Source organism: Cryptotermes secundus, unplaced genomic scaffold (genome assembly GCF_002891405.2).
Source record: "Cryptotermes secundus unplaced genomic scaffold, Csec_1.0 scaffold8069, whole genome shotgun sequence".
Lineage (NCBI taxonomy): Eukaryota > Metazoa > Arthropoda > Insecta > Blattodea > Kalotermitidae > Cryptotermes > Cryptotermes secundus.
The window spans coordinates 15,159-31,336 of NW_019745340.1; the positions used below are offsets into that span (position 1 = coordinate 15,159).

General features: G+C 37.5%; 1 protein-coding gene across 1 annotated transcript in view; it reads left to right on the forward strand.

Moving 5' to 3' along the window:
- The first annotated feature begins 1,563 nt into the window (after positions 1 to 1,563).
- LOC111875114 (chymotrypsin BI) overlaps positions 1,564 to 16,178 on the forward strand; it is a 20,433-nt gene continuing 5,818 nt past the window's right edge. Inside the window, exons 1-8 of the mRNA XM_023871178.2 lie at positions 1,564 to 1,663; positions 2,851 to 3,004; positions 4,566 to 4,734; positions 6,082 to 6,254; positions 7,064 to 7,162; positions 8,885 to 9,024; positions 10,891 to 11,060; positions 11,718 to 11,749. Of these exons, the coding sequence (XP_023726946.1) occupies positions 1,616 to 1,663; positions 2,851 to 3,004; positions 4,566 to 4,734; positions 6,082 to 6,254; positions 7,064 to 7,162; positions 8,885 to 9,024; positions 10,891 to 11,060; positions 11,718 to 11,749 (985 nt within the window). The 5' untranslated portion in view covers positions 1,564 to 1,615. The remainder of the gene's footprint in view (positions 1,664 to 2,850; positions 3,005 to 4,565; positions 4,735 to 6,081; positions 6,255 to 7,063; positions 7,163 to 8,884; positions 9,025 to 10,890; positions 11,061 to 11,717; positions 11,750 to 16,178) is intronic.

Consider the following 16,178-nt stretch of genomic DNA (forward strand, 5'->3'; position numbering starts at 1 on the left):
TTTCCAGCCCTGATCTATGTGTGACGTAATGACAAGACCAGCTTAAGAATTAGCCAGGATACGTTTATATGAAACTGATTTCGAAAGAACAAACAACGTGTTTTTTTCTTCTTTTTGTGATTTACAGGAATGGATCATTGCACTAAATTACTGGAATGGATTACTTGGAAACTTAGACCATGGATTCAGTGAAGATTCCTTTACTTTGCTATTACATGTAGCGTTACAGTTTCTGTGGTACCACTGACTTTTTTCCTTCTTTAATATATTCATTTACCCTGAACACTGAGGCAGAAGTTTACTCCGAAGTGTTGGCAACTTTCTGGTACACTACGTGGTGTTACATGCCAGAAGACAGTAGTAGTCATATTCAGCGCCATCAGAACCTGAGATCTTAAATGAAATATAAAGACAATCTGATGATTTGACAGGAACTTGAGGTACAAATGTCTTGTGAGGAGAAACTGCACTGGAATATGTCACCAGTGCAAATAGATTTGAAAGAATTGGGAGCATAAGAAAACCCGTTTTGTTTTATTGAATTCCAAGATTAATATAATCCCTGGCCAAAGATAATTTTATGTTTCTTTATCTCCATTCATGGGGATAAACTGTCACTGAATTCCAACAACAAAGACTAATTCTGTAAGTCATCTGGTAAGATTAAGTAGCTACATGGAAATTCCCGTCAGATATGAACACAATTTTGTCACTAATTCTTATGTCTTACCTCCATCTGACAGAAACAGAGTGTGAATGTAAGATTTGAGGTTTTCATAGCGGTGACTATGAAGAAATCAGTCTTCTGGGATGTGGCACCGTGTAGATGTGGTGTTAACCGACGTCGTATCGCCTCCATCTTCAGGGTAGAAAGAAAAATAAGAAAATCCGCAATCGAAGAGACCGTGAGAACCGGTACAAGCAGATTGGTGTTGGAAAACTGCTTTTACTTGTTCTCATGGTCTCTTCGCTTGCGGATTTCTTATATTTTTCCTTCTATCCTGAAGATGGAGGCGATACGTTCCTCCGAAACGTCGGTTAACACCACATATACACGGTGCCAAATCCCAGAAAACTGCTTTCTTTAACAGTAATCTTGATATGAATGTGCTCTTTGTAACTTTTCATAAATCACTGGTCTTCATTTTTACTGTAGGTATAAATTTGAAAATAATATTAATTGAAAACGTAAAAAAAAAAAGGTCAAATATCTTGCCGATTCATTCGCTCTGTAAGTCTCGAAACAGAAATGCGAGTATTTGTTAAAAGTCGATACGTCATGCATTACACAGAAGCTTCGGTTTCACTTGAAAAGCTTAGCTTCGTATCAGATGGATTTCCTAATTAATCATGATCCTACCTTATACGAGTAGCCAAATGTTCTAGAGATACCAGAATTTATTTTATGGCTCATTTATCTCGTAGTTAAAGCTTAAACTAATTTTTATGATATTCTCACATTACGCACGTATTGTTGTTTATTAGTAACGTCACCACGGAGAGTAAAAGAAAGTAGGTAGGTTTATCTCAAATATAATTCCATGAATGATGTAAAATGAAACTAGTTTACGATATAAACTGGCCCAGTGAAGTGTCTCCCTGAGGAAAAGCAACAATGAAAGGATTCGAAGTTCTATTTTTGGTGGCAACTTCCGGTCTTCTGGTAAGATATCAGTTGGGATATAAAATTAATATTTCTTACATATAAGCCTTATTTCAGTAGCAATTTTAGTGCTGGAAGTGGGCCCAAATTTGTGTTCTATCACTGGAAACTCATTTTAGCCACTCGTGTCAAAGCAGTTTTGGTTTTACCTCGACCATATGCAGCAGAATTTACCTCTAAGCAAAATAAGCTACAAGGTAGGATCAAGGAGCCTGAATGACTTTCAAATATGAGGGAAATGGGAACCATCTTTGACACAAAAATGACTGATTACGTCTTACCAGACTGGAATTGTGGGATCAATAATAGGGACGTCTGCGATCGCAGACGAAGTGGCAGTTGAAAACAAATCGAAAGGCTGCATATCGCTCGTCGCGTTTCAGCTGTGTGATTGTTGCCACACGAATGATTTTCATCTTTTTCTGTGGGAGGAAGGGGATGTACCCACAATCGCGCATGTCCCTATTTCAGCTGTAGAAACAGTTACTTAATGTTGATAACATTTGGTATGAACATTATGCCACTGAATTTATACAGGATTGTTCCCCCAAAACGGGTTATTTAATGTATGTAATTGTTTTCAAATTAGGAAAAAGAGGTGCTGGTTTTTGAACACCCCCAGAAGAAAAAAAAAATAAAGTACAACTTTTAAGTAGTCTCTATCTAAAATATGTATGAGGATACGTCATACATTGACTAGAAAACCTTGAAAAATAAAACTTCTCTGTGTTCAACGTATGTCAATTTTGGTTATGAAGGTATGTTGAAAATTGAGTTTAATGTAAACAATATTATCTTCTGGGGTGTAACACCGCCATCACAGCCCAAAATATAGTAGTCTCAGGTGAGAGAACGTAAAATCCTGCAAAAATATATTCAATTTCTAATGACGATGTAAGGAAATGTACTTTTACTCTGAAGTTGGAGGCAGTAGTTTACTCCGAAACATTTGTGAAAATATAAGAGATTAAACGCTGTAACAACCCAGAAAATAGCAAAATGTGAATAGATCTGCATCTGAATTAAATGTACCTCAGGACCAAGCAGGAATGTAAAGTCACAAGTCAGACATTTGGGAACTATACATGTATACATGGCAGGTTCCTTACATGATTGTATATTGGGTGCCTCGTGACCGTCTGGGTCACACCAAATCTTGCATATTGATCTCGATGTTGCTTGAGCAGGCTCAGGCAAGACCAGAAGACCTCCATTCCCTTAACATTCTGGTGCCTGTTGACCCAAGACACACTGCGGAAGACTGGAACACTATCATGGGGGCACGTACACCAAGCCCCAAACATCTCCCTGGATTCAGTAATGTCATCAAACCCCAAACAGGTGATATTTTATATTTATTTATGGATTATTTTAATGATGCCTGCATCTTGGTTGTAAAACTTGGTCTCTCCCATTACAAGAAAATTCAGTGAGGGTGTTTCAGAATAGGCTTTTGTGCAGAATATTTGAACCAGAAGGGAGGATATAATAGGAGTCCGAACTAGGTCGCATAAAACGGAGTTTTATAAAATGTACTCAGCAAAAAATTATTACATCAAATCAAGGAGAATGAGATGAGTTGGGCATGTAGTATGCATACCATAGAAAAAATGCTACAGTTTCTGGTATGAAAATGTGTAAGACATGAACAAAGATATAAAGTTAATATTGAAACTTATCTCAAAGAAGTATAGTTGTAGTATGTGGCCTGGATTCATCTGGCTCAGGAGAGAGAGATGGTTGACTGGCTCTTGTGAACATGGTGATGAATATTCAGATTCTGTAAATGTCTTGACTGGCTGAGTAACTGTTCTCTGTTCCACAAAGTTACATACTCAAGTCATTAGCTCAGACTATGCAGTGTTGAATAATAGTTAATCATATATTTATGGTCGTGACTAATAATAACGGGGTTTGGATTGGAGGATTGGGTTTATTAACACTTTCTTGTACACTCACTCAGAATCACAAGCAATTACAATAGCTTGCAGTAAATGACTGCCCAGGACTCACTCTATGCTGATGTGGTCTGTTATCTCTGTATTCTGATCTGGTCTGTGACTGACTTGAACTACGACTGCCTCAATTTTGATTTAAAACTGCCTTTTATAGCGTATCATTATCCACAGAAACACCTGTTGATAACACAGTGATGTGCTGGAAACATATTTCATTTTCTTATCCCAGGAAACATGTTCCATAATGAGTTGGTTTCCAAGCACCCATCTCTACGGAACTGTGTTTGTCACTCAACCCCTTACAGTGGGTCTGCATGCCACAGTATGATTAATCAAATAAAAGTGTTGTGATCTATTCTGGGATACTTCTCCATTATGTCATCTAATGTTAGATCTACAGTTTTGTGTTTCAAATTCTGCTTCAAGACCTGGGATACCTAGACCAGTAGAGAGACTAATGTATGAGCTGAACAACTGGGGAATCAGGGTTCGATTCTGGACAGCAGCAAGAGATTCTTCTCTTGCTCAAAACTTCAAGACTGCCCATGGGGACCAAACAGCTTGTTGTCCAATGGATACAGGGGGCTCTTTACCTTGGTTTAAGTGGATGGATCATGAAGCTGACCACTTACCTCCCCCACATACAGACAAGGTTATATATACATGAATCTGTGCTTCTACTTGGTTCTTAATTAAGCACGGTGACTTTACCTTGCCTTTAATTTTTTTTGCAAACTTTCGGGCAACAGTTGAGAAAGTGAGGGTACTCTCAACAGCGTACCTTGAATGGAAATTTTAATCATCATCGTCTCTCCAGTACCTTATTTGAGGAAAGTCAGATTCTTAACAATATCTGTGTATTACGTAGTTTTGCATAGAGTAAATTTGTGCATTATGATGAAGAATTTTGTGAAATTTATGTTAGGGAATTTTTTTTTGTTCAGATTTCACTGGAAAAATCCACGTGTTTGATGCAGAGCCTCATATCACCAATGGCTACACTGCGACGCATGGCCAATTCCCCTGGCAGGTGGCCATTATAATTGACAACTCTTATTTCTGTGGTGGCTCCCTCATTTCTGATGACTGGGTTCTTACTGCGGCACACTGTGCGTGAGTTCTGTTTCCTTTGATACCCCCATAAACAACGTTCACACTGACAATTGTTATGGTATTAATTTCTCTGTCTCTTAACACATTTTATACTCTTAAGAACAGAGAACACTGGGAAATGCACAGCATTTCTATTAATTTGTTCTTGGTTTCAGTAATATAACATGCAAGCATGGCCACCCAGACTTAGCTGTGCCCCATGCAATGAGAAATTCTGTCTCCTTTCCAATCAAAAGCAGAAATTTTCTTAAAATTTGCCCACAATTAATAATACAAAATGTTCAGACAATGTGGCAAGAATTATCATTGGTGTTGTAATCCTTGAAACAGTTTTATTTATGAAGAGTAGTATCTTCTGGAATATAATGCCATGTAGTGTTCTGAAAATCAGCCAGCATTTCGGGGTTATATATCTCCTCCATCTTCAGGGTTGAAGAATAAGCAGAGCAAGAAGCCAGCTTGAGAACTGGATGACTTTCAACAGACTACACGGCATTATATCACAGAAGATAGAACTCTTCATGACCACCGGTGTCAGAACCTCAGTTCCTATGCAACTTTATTTACATTATAGTAGAGCATGTTCAGCTCTACTGCTGTGATATTCAACTGACATCAAACAAGCATCCATTATCTCGTAGTGCAATATTTGACTTTAGTCCACTTCAAGAAATGGTGAATGACAGAGTGCTGAGGAGAATATTAGACCTACAAATGGAAAACTTGAGAGAAGAGTGCAGTTAATATCTTGCAGTATGCGCTGTTTATCAGATACTGTAAAGATGATGTAATCAAAGGGATGAGATAGGCAGGGCATGCAGCATGCATAGGAAGAATATTAATGCATCATAAAACTTGGAAAATAGAGATCACTTAGAAGTATGATACATGGATGTAAGGATAATATTACCAGAGTTTTGACTGGATTCATCTGGCTCAGGGCAGGAACCAGTGGAAGGCTGTTGTGAGTATGGTAATGAACTTCCATATTCCATAAAATGTCTGAAATTTCTTAACTGAGGAGCTATAAGCTTCACAAAAATGGCTGTACTGCATGAAGTTAGCCAGTTGTACTCGCAAAGGGAGAAGAAAGAAAAAACTTCAGAACTAACCCTACTGCACTACAAATGAATGCATTCCTCTGAAATACTTTATTATAAAAAAAACACTGTTTTCTTGAATTTGACACTGTGACGTCCAGTAGAATTTTACTCATGTTCTTCTGAAACAGTGAACTTCTAGCAGACTACATAACATCATGTCTCAGAAGACAGTACGCTCAATAATCACCATTGTGTGAACTCCAAATCCAACATGATTTATATTTATGTTATGTTGTTTCACCAGTATCAATTTTACTTCATTTGACGTGACACTGGGGAGCAGCCAAGTGGATATTCTCAGTCCTGGCTCTCGAACACTCCAATCAAGAACTAGTTTCATTCATGAAGAATATGATTCATCCCGCATCAACAACGATATTGCTCTCATCAAGCTACCCCAGATGATAGACTTTACCCGTAAGTGTGTCAATATTCTTATTAAGGGAGCTGTACAAAAGTTTTCAAACATTTGTTGTCACTGTACCACCTAGCTATTTTTTTATAATATTTAAAAAAAAAATGATATGAGATGTACATTTATGTATTTGTTATCATTAACTGTTTCTTGTATCTGAGTTTATAAGGACGTCGTTTATTTCATAACTTTCATTTTTGTTGAAGTTCATAATTGTTTACCCTTCTCTTCACTGCTGTTATGTTTATGCTTCAGTAAAGCAATTTATAACTAATTAGTTGGTTCCACATATGCAGGCATCCAGCTCATTCTTACCCAAACATATCAGTATGTATGTAAAATTTGAGGCTTTCACGGCAGTGACTATGAAGAAAGCAGTCTTCTGGGATTTGACACCGTGTATATGTGGTGTTAACCGANGTATGTAAATTAATATTTCTTAATAATTTAATTACAATTATTTTCATCAGAATATATTTTTTTGAACGATGATATCATTAAAGAATGTCGTCTTCTGGGTTTTGGCGTCGTGTATTCTTCGTTTTGGCCGACGTTTCGGAGGAACGTATCGCCTCAATCTTCGGAGCAGGTGAATGGCCAAAACGAAGAATACACAGCGCCAAAACCCACAAGACGACTTTCTTCATAGTCATCGCCGTGAAAACCTCAAAACTTACAAAGATGATATCATTAATTTCTGTTCAATTACAGTATCTTCTGTCATGAAAATGTTTCCTACAACTTAAGAAAATGAACACAATTGTGATGTAATGCAACTTGACTGTTAGTCCCATTGTATGAAATGTTTCAGTTTATATCCTCCCGGCAAGACTGCCTTCTCGCGCTCAAGTCAATGACACCTTAGTTGGTGAAACTCTTCGGTGCAGTGGGTGGGGAATAATTTGTGATGGTAAGTACATGGCAGCTTCACAATGTCTGTTGATGACTTTATCATTGGTAGGGTGATTAAATAAAAAAAAAATTGGATATGATATGTGACATGCTCCAAGAAACAATAAACAAACATAATTTTGATAAAATATCTCACAAAATGAGACCACTTTGCTATCATAAATGTGTGATACTTATTTATGATTTACTCAAAAGCATTTTCAATACAACTATTGTGTTTCTAGACATTATCCCTCAACCTGTTTATATTCAAAATGCGCAATGTTTCAGAAACTAGACTAGTTCTATGAGTTGGGCCCAACTGAGTAGGTTCCATTTAAAGATTGAGATGGAGTCTAGCTTCCAAAACATTGTGTGTTGTAAATAAAAATAGGATGGTGGATAATGTCCAGAAACACAATAGCTGTATAATAATATCATTGTCACCAACTTTCAGCTCTAACAATGTCAATATCTAAGATTATATATTGTCAAATGGTAGGATGGTTATTGAACAGTGGATTGAAATGGATGAGGAAGGAAGCCATTATGGCCTTACTTGAATTACTACCCCAGCATTTGCCTGGAGGCAATAAGGGTAACCATGAAAATCCTCATTCAGCATAGCCAGTGTCGCAGCCAAGAACTGAACTGGGCATTACCCAAATACAAGTGAAGACCATTACTGCTTGAACCACCATGCTTGGTGTCCTAGATGTAGATGGAATGATAATATTAACATAGGACTTGAATAAATAGACTGTGATCCTTGTTATATTATCTCAGGATACAGTAAGTGTTTCAATGTGGTAATGAATATTCAGGTTTCTTAAAAATAATTTTTATTTTACCATACAAATAACATTGAGAGTTACAGAGAAAGATGCTCTATCATCAAGGGTGTGCAGGAATCCATTCACATCAGTTCAGCTGAACCATTATCCAAGAATTGAGCTTGAAGCAAGCCTAATCCAGTTACACACTATGAAGCAAGCAGACACAAAAATGACTATTAAATTATAAGTTATTTTTGCATTCTGAAATGTAAGCTAATAAAAAGGTTGGTAATTTCCAGTTCAGGATGTGAGTGGGTAGTTCAGATTTTGGCAGGACACATTTGTGGTGCCATATATCTAGAAACAAGTTTGTGTACTGCAGTGGACTGAACCATACTTCAGGCAGTTTGACACTGGATTCTCACCATGGAACCCTGAGTTCATTCTGTGAGATTTTGTGTTATTTTTTGTGAGAGAGAAAGTGATTAAGAAGCAGGGTTTTCTCTCAGTTAACTTACATTTTCCGCTGCTGATCATCAATCTGCCATTGCTTCATTCCCACCTGTCACTGCCCCCAGAAGCATATGATAGTCCTGATCTTGTAACACATTAATATCTTCTCAGTCTTTAATTTGGGACTTCATTTCTGACCCAGTACTTGGTTGATTTCAAAGTAAGAGAAAATGCAGTAAGGCTGGAAATACTTTGGTTCAGAAAGCGTTTGAGCAACTTTCTTATGACAAATTAAATGTAGCAAAATCCCTGTTAAAATTTTTGTCAAGGAGCAGTTGATATGAACACTCAACTGAGGAAAAACATAAGTGGAAGAAATTACACTGAGATTACTGATTTGGGATCAGTGAAATTGAATGTTATATGTGGGAAACCCCTAAAACTGGACAATAAATATATAAATAAAATAAATGATGATTCCACTGTACATATAAATGTCTCTATTTTTTCAGACTGTTCAGAAATTTCCAGTACACTCCAGTATGTAGATTTGTCAGTAATAACCAATAGTGTATGCCAAGAAGTTTTTGGCGAACTCATAACAGACACCAAGATATGTGTCTCAACAGGTGATTTGAAAAGCCCTTGTAATGTGAGTATTTCATGATCACCAGACTGATGTATCATAATTAATTCCTCATGAATCTGTAAACAACAGAGTTGCTCATTTTTTTCAGTTGCATTCCTAACCCTCTAAAGCATCTGTTCATTCTGCTATGTCCCTCTGTATGTGGACATGAAACAACTTGTGTATCACATAAAAGATTTTATGAAAATTTGATATTGGGCAGTTTACTAACATTAGTCAACAAATTCAAACTTCGTAAGATTTGAGGTTTTCACAGCGGTGACTATGAAGAAAGCAGTCTTCTGGGATGTGGCACCATGTAGATGTGGTGTTAACCGACGTTTCGGAGGAACGTATCGCCTCCATCTTCAGGGTAGAAGGAAAAATAAGAAATCCGCAAACGAAGAGACCATGAGAACTGGTACAAGCAGACTGCAGTTCTTATTTTACCTTCTAGCCTGAAGATGGAGGCGATATGTTCCTCCAAAACGTAGGTTAACACCACATATACACGGTGTCACATCCCAGAAGACTGCTGTCTTCAATTCAAACTTGTTTTAAAATCAGACAAACATTACAAGACTGTAAATTTAGTATTACGTATTATGAATATTGCTGAAAATGGTAAAAATGATGATTTTAAAATTGAGTTTTTCATCACTGCATCACATCTCAAATAAATAACATTAACATCACCACATGCAAGAAATTAAAACAAGTATATTGTCAAATTTCATCACTTATATTCTATTTACAATTATGTTTTCTTTTTACTTGTTAACATAGTGTAATTACTGAGAGATCTGAGGTTTTCACAGCAATGATCATGAAGAGTTTTGTCTTGTGGGATGTAACGCCACATAGTCCTTCAAAAAATAACCGACATGTCAGTGGAATAAGACAAACAAGGAAACAGCATGAAGCAGGGAACAACTTGAGCTCTGTTTTATATTGGTCTCTTTGCTTGTCTTATGCTTCGACCCTGAAGATGGAGGCGATTCATTCCTCTGAAACGTTAGCTATTCTTCAGTGAATTATGGTGTCATATCCCAGAAGACATAACTCTAAATTAATTAAAGTTCGACAATTTTCTCCCTTTGACACTTTCATTCTTGTGTATGCTCCCTAACAACCAAGGTTCTACATCTCTCTCTCTTCCCAGAGATTCTCCTAAATTTCCTCCCATAATCCTCCTTCCTTCTGTATGACATATTCCTTAACCAGTTTCCATCCTGATCTTTGTCTTCCTGCAGGGCATTTTCTTTTTATTTTCATGTGCTAAAACTTCCTCAAGATTCTCTTTGTTAATTCTTAATATATGCCCTTGCCATCTTGTTCTGTTATTATTTACAAGCCAATATACTGTGACACGTTGTGCAACGGAGGACCCCTACCTCCCCAGCGGCACGTGGCGGTAACGTAGCGCTCGCGTAATAGGCGAGTCTTTATCTTTCAATTCTGCCCTCTTCCTTATTTAAAAAAAACAAAACAAAAGTAGGCCTGTGAGACAACCATGCTATCTGTGTGTCTGTGAATTCCTTCTATCAACTTTTGAATGCCTGAACCAGTCTTTATGAAACTTGGTATGTACATAATGGCATCTGATCCCATCTCAGCGGTATAGTTCAGAAGTCCCTCCCATCAGTCTGTGTGACTGTATGTGTAACAGCGAAGAATCATATGAACCATCATTTTCCATGCTGTCCACGTCATGTTAAAGGAAAGTAGGCCATCAGTTCTTCCCAGAACATCTTGTTCATTTCTTTTTCTTTCTCATCATGTTTTCTTGCTACATATTTCTTAAGCATCTCATCTCAGCTGCTGTTTGTCTACTAATATCTTACTTTTCCCACCTTATTATTGCCTGCTGACATTTGTGTCTTGTTTCAGGGTGACAGTGGGGGCCCATTGGTATTCCAGGAAGATGATGGTCGTTACACTGAAGTTGGCATTGTGTCTTTTGGTCATATACTTGGCTGTGAGAGGGGGTACCCTGTTGCTTTCACCAGAATCACCAGTTATCTGGATTGGATTGAGGAAAAAACTGGTATTCAAATACAGTGATTGATGCAGTCCATTTTGATGATGGAAAATGAATACTGCTGTTTGTCATAAGCAAGACCATGCCATGATGAATATGTAAATGTACTGCTGAATAAAACCGTTCAAAAATACAATGTTCATTATTTTTGTAAATGTGTACTCCCTACATGTTATAATTTGCATATAAGTACAGGTAACGCACTGAACACAAGGAAAGTAAATCTATGTCGGGTTTGACGTTCTCACTGCAGTAACTATGAAGAGTGCTGTATCCTGGGATGCCATATCATGTACTTTGTTAAATATTCACTGACATTTTGAACAAACCTACTGCCTACATCTTCAAGGTCAAAGAGTTGGAGCGGGAACCTGTTTACGGAGTCATTGGCTAACAATAAACGTCTACTCTGGCTTCCAGGCGTCATGTCACAATATTTTACCATCTATCGTATATAGTTAAGATTTGAACCACGACAGCATTTACATGCATAATAAACAATTGAATCGACATTTTAACAAATCCCGATATATGGAGCCCCTCGTCGAATTCAGACAGGAGGACTCTTGTTACGGAAGCTTTTGGGAGCACCTCCATTTGGGAGAGGACTCCAGAAGTGTGGCCCCGGGTGTCTTGGGCTCTATAAAGAAGCTGACTTAGCTGGGTTGCTCTGCAGCTCTTTCGTCCTCACTGTAGAGCTTGCAACCAGTAAGATTTATTAACCCTGCACTGACTGTTGTCAGGGCCAGTGATCATTAAGTCAGTATGCTGGGTATCTCAAGTCCGGAATTCGATTTTTGATTAGTAAGTCCGAAAATTTTTAGCGTTAAGTCTAATTCGAAGGTCGGATTTCGACGCCAGAGGTGGATGAAATTTACGTGATAATTCAGAAAACCGTTTGACAAGTGGGTATGGAGCAATGATAAAATTAAGATTAGGAGGGGGAAAACGAAGGAACTTGAGCCAACCTTGCACGAGCACCACTTCACAAATCACATACAAAGTAATCTGGGATTAAACCCAAGGCTAATTGGTGAAAACCCAGTATCTGACATCTCAAGCTCTGGCAATATCTCCAAGGAGTTCTGACAATCTTGGTGTTATTGAATATTGTGACTCCGTAAGTTGTCTAGCATTCCGAACTGGGCGCCATGTTTCAGAAACTAGACTTGTCCACTGAATGGGATTAGCTCTACCTAACCGAGCAAACTGAATAGGCACATTCCCACTTTTTCACCTGAGGATGGAAACATCCTCTTTCTGAAAAGTAGTCTCTTAGACTGTGAACAGAGTCCATAAATTATGTGAATTACGCCGTCAACACAATATAAAGGAGGGTGTCTTCAAGGTGGAAACAGAATAGATGTTGTGGTATCTCTACTCAATCATTGTAAGCTGGTGTATGCTACATGTTTCGACCTTTACTTAGGTCATCATCAGGAAAATCCCGTAACATATAAACTACGTCACTTCGATTTAGCTGCCCTAATATGGATCCATTCCCACTCAGGGTATCTTCTTTCTGTCTTCAGCCTTGTAGCGTTATACTAATTATCCTGTGATTAGTATACTCGTATTTTCCCGCATGCGCACTGGGATGCCTTTGGAGAACTGGATGTTAAATATTTTGATGTGAAGGTCGAAACCAGGTAATGGCATATAATTATATCATTGTATATTGTCTGTGTGACGTCTATTAAGAATAGTTTAATAATAAATAAAGTGGAAAACCAATTTTGTGTGGCTTTTTGAGTGTACCGGCTAAAGCCTAATTTCCTATTTGCTGATATCTTCTGTTCCTGTTCGTAAATGCAAACTCTACATCGTCTGCAAGAAAGTCATAATTGCTTGCCGGGCTATGTAAAGACAGAACAAGCCTGAGCCTGCTGTATATAAGGATATTTTCAGGGCCGACATAAAGAACCCCATTGCACCTCTCAATTAATAACAAACTTTATCATAACTTCGTCATAATTAATGACAATAAATTTCCACACATCATGATGATAACGGTTAATGATGTGCTGATTATTAAATGAGCTTTATTTATATTCTTACAAGAAAAGTTTAGATTGGTGTTAATTTAATTGAAGGTCACGATATGAACAAACTATCAGCAGAAATTAATTTCCATTAATCATAAATTAGAATTTAAGAATTTCTAAAATGTCTTGTCCCTAAAATCGTGACGTCCTAGGTATCTATGCCCTCACACCGGCCCTGGGTATGCGTTTTTATGCAATGAAGAGTTCTATCGTCTAGCGTACCACGCCGAGTAATCCGTTGTTATGTTCCAGAAGACAGAACTATACATAACCACCGCTGTGGACGCCTCAAATCCTACATTATTTCGTTATTTTATTTAATGATGCTGTATGAACTATAAGGGATGATGAGAAAAACGTGACGCCACCCTTTATCCACAGGAAGATTCCTGGAGCTCATTTCCGTTAGAGGCTGAGTCAACTCCAGGGCCATAGTGCGGCTGGAAATGTCGACTGAAAATTCCGATGACCTCATCGGGAATCTAACCCGAAACCTTCCGGCTTGTAGCGTTGTGCCTCAACGAACTACGCTACCGCGTGACCCCAAAACTAATTTAATGTCAGTCCTCATGCAACAATTCGAGGACAGTTTAACGGGATTTCTTGAAGTTTTGCTGTGGAGAATTGTACTAAATTTTATTGACACAGCCTAATTTTGGTTAAAATCGGATAGCAGTACTGCGAAACTTTGTATGAAAACTTATGTGTATTTATATGCGCTTCTTGACCCCTGAATGAATGAATGTATGTGTAAGGGGTGGGCCTTCTCGGCCCTTGCACCGCGACCTACAGTGATCTATTGTGCTTCCCTTTTTGATTATCCCCTCAGCATTCGAAGCGCAGGATTTGTACGTGGGGGCGTCGAAATAGTCATTTGGTTCCATAAAGTATTGACCCAAGTGACATAATCTTAAATAGCTAAGGCCTCACATTCACACGGGATATGTGTGGCTGTTTCATTTCCTTCTTGACACCACTCTCAAGTTTGATGGGGTGTCCTTCAAGGTGACAGTGTCCTGTAAGTAGTCCTTAGTCACTATATATTTAAAGGAGCGACATTTTTAAATGAACACTGGAAAGGAAAATGTAACCTTTTTTTGTGAAATGTGTTTTTCCTGTAAGCCTTGTGACCTTCAATATTTATAAGTGAACGAGAGCAAAGTCCCCTAAATTGTTACACCATACGTAAAATTACCCATGTTTCAACCTTCTTACATCTTGCTCTATTTTTAGGACAGTCTTAATACGTCATTCTGTACTACACTACTTGGAATTTTGCAAATTAAAGGTCGCTCTGTGTGGTATTTCCCATATTGTTCCACAATCTCCTTTGTCAAAATAGGATCAATTTACTGTTATCAGTAAACTCAAAATACAAGATATGTAATTAAAGATTACGCACAATCGTAAAGAAATCTTAAACCAGACACCCGATTATCATGTACAGATTACGATAGTGACGAGACATGATAAGTGAATGTCAAATTATCTAAGGTGATTTCTATTGGACCGTTGTGATTGCAGCGACATTAATTTCGAGTATAAATTGAGCTAGCGCTATGGTTCTGTATTCTTCTCTGCTTTCTCTCTCCCCAGACAACAACAATGAAGACTTTCGTGGCGTTCGCCTTCCTGGCAACACTCGGCCTTCTGGTAAGTTAAATCTGGCTTATCGTCTGATTTCAAATTTAGATATCAAAAACAAATGAAGCAATAATTTTCAGTTGTTCTTTAAGAACCTGTATTCATAATATTCTACGCATCAGTGATCAGTTATTATTAGCTGTGTATGACTACAGCCATCTGTTCACCTTATCAAGTGCCTTCAAATGTCTCTCTTTACAATTTGTATTTTGCGTGTCAGCATTTCTGTGTAATGGCTGAAACTCCTGCTCCATATCGACATATAAGTTACTAGTCTCAGTGAAGTCTTTTGTTGTTTTTCTTAGCTTGTATAAGCAAAGTACTGCCCTTAAACTGGCCACAGCCACGTGATTCTTAAGGAAATTCATAATTGTGAAATTAGTCTACTAAATAAAATCTTGACAAAAATCGAATACAAGATCCCTGTAGTTTTGCATAAACTACATTTAGCTACAGTTCACTATGTTTCTGTAATACTGAGTTCATACGTAGTTTCATCACTATACAATCTGGAACACAATTATATGGAGTCTTACAAGTAAAAAGTCCTTACGGTTGTGCAGCCATGCCCTGAGAAGAAAAAAACTGTACACAAAAATATTATCTAAATACACAAACACTGCAGATAACATGAAAACAAATGAACAGGCAATTCTCCTAGTATTCTGTGATGATAGAATTTGTACCTGTGGCCTAATTAGGTAAAATGATACATACAAAAAGGGAATAAAGCCTACAGCATGCTAGCTGTTCCATAGGGTACATATGTCACTTATTTTCATGTCTAACAGAAAGTGGTTATATATTTACATGTGTGTCTGTTGAAACAATTGTCAGATGTCTATGAAAGGTGGTATGAATATAATGCCATTAGGTAGTATCTCACCTTAGTAGTTTGACTTCCCTATCATTAATAGTACTCAAGGGAAATACAGTAAATTCTGTAAAATGGTAACATTGCAGCGTTGCAAAATCTGTATTTTTCCAAAGGAACTGTATAGCTGAGTGAAATAAGGTGCATTACATTTTCTGGTTTCTTTCATAACACCAAGCATTAATGAAAGTTTTCAAATATCACTTTCTTAGGTAAGGACTATGATATTTTCGCGTTGTGTATTACAGATAAATTAAAGATATCCATTCTTCCTGCAATATCTTTTGTAATTTGTCTGTTGTGATTTGTATCAGCTGAGCAGTCTGTTACAATAAAAATCCACAAAAGAGATGTTTCTGGAAATGAAGTGCTATTGGATCTAAAAAAAGAGTTGCTATCAACCCCTGATGTTCAGACATAAACGTGAATTCCTTCCTGAAGTTGTCATAAATCTACACTTCTCCAAATCTACCAAAAGAATGACCATGAATCTATACTAAAACACTAATTTCTGAAAGATTTTATCAGAACATAATGCTAAATATTCACCAAAAATTTTCTCTCAGTCCATAAT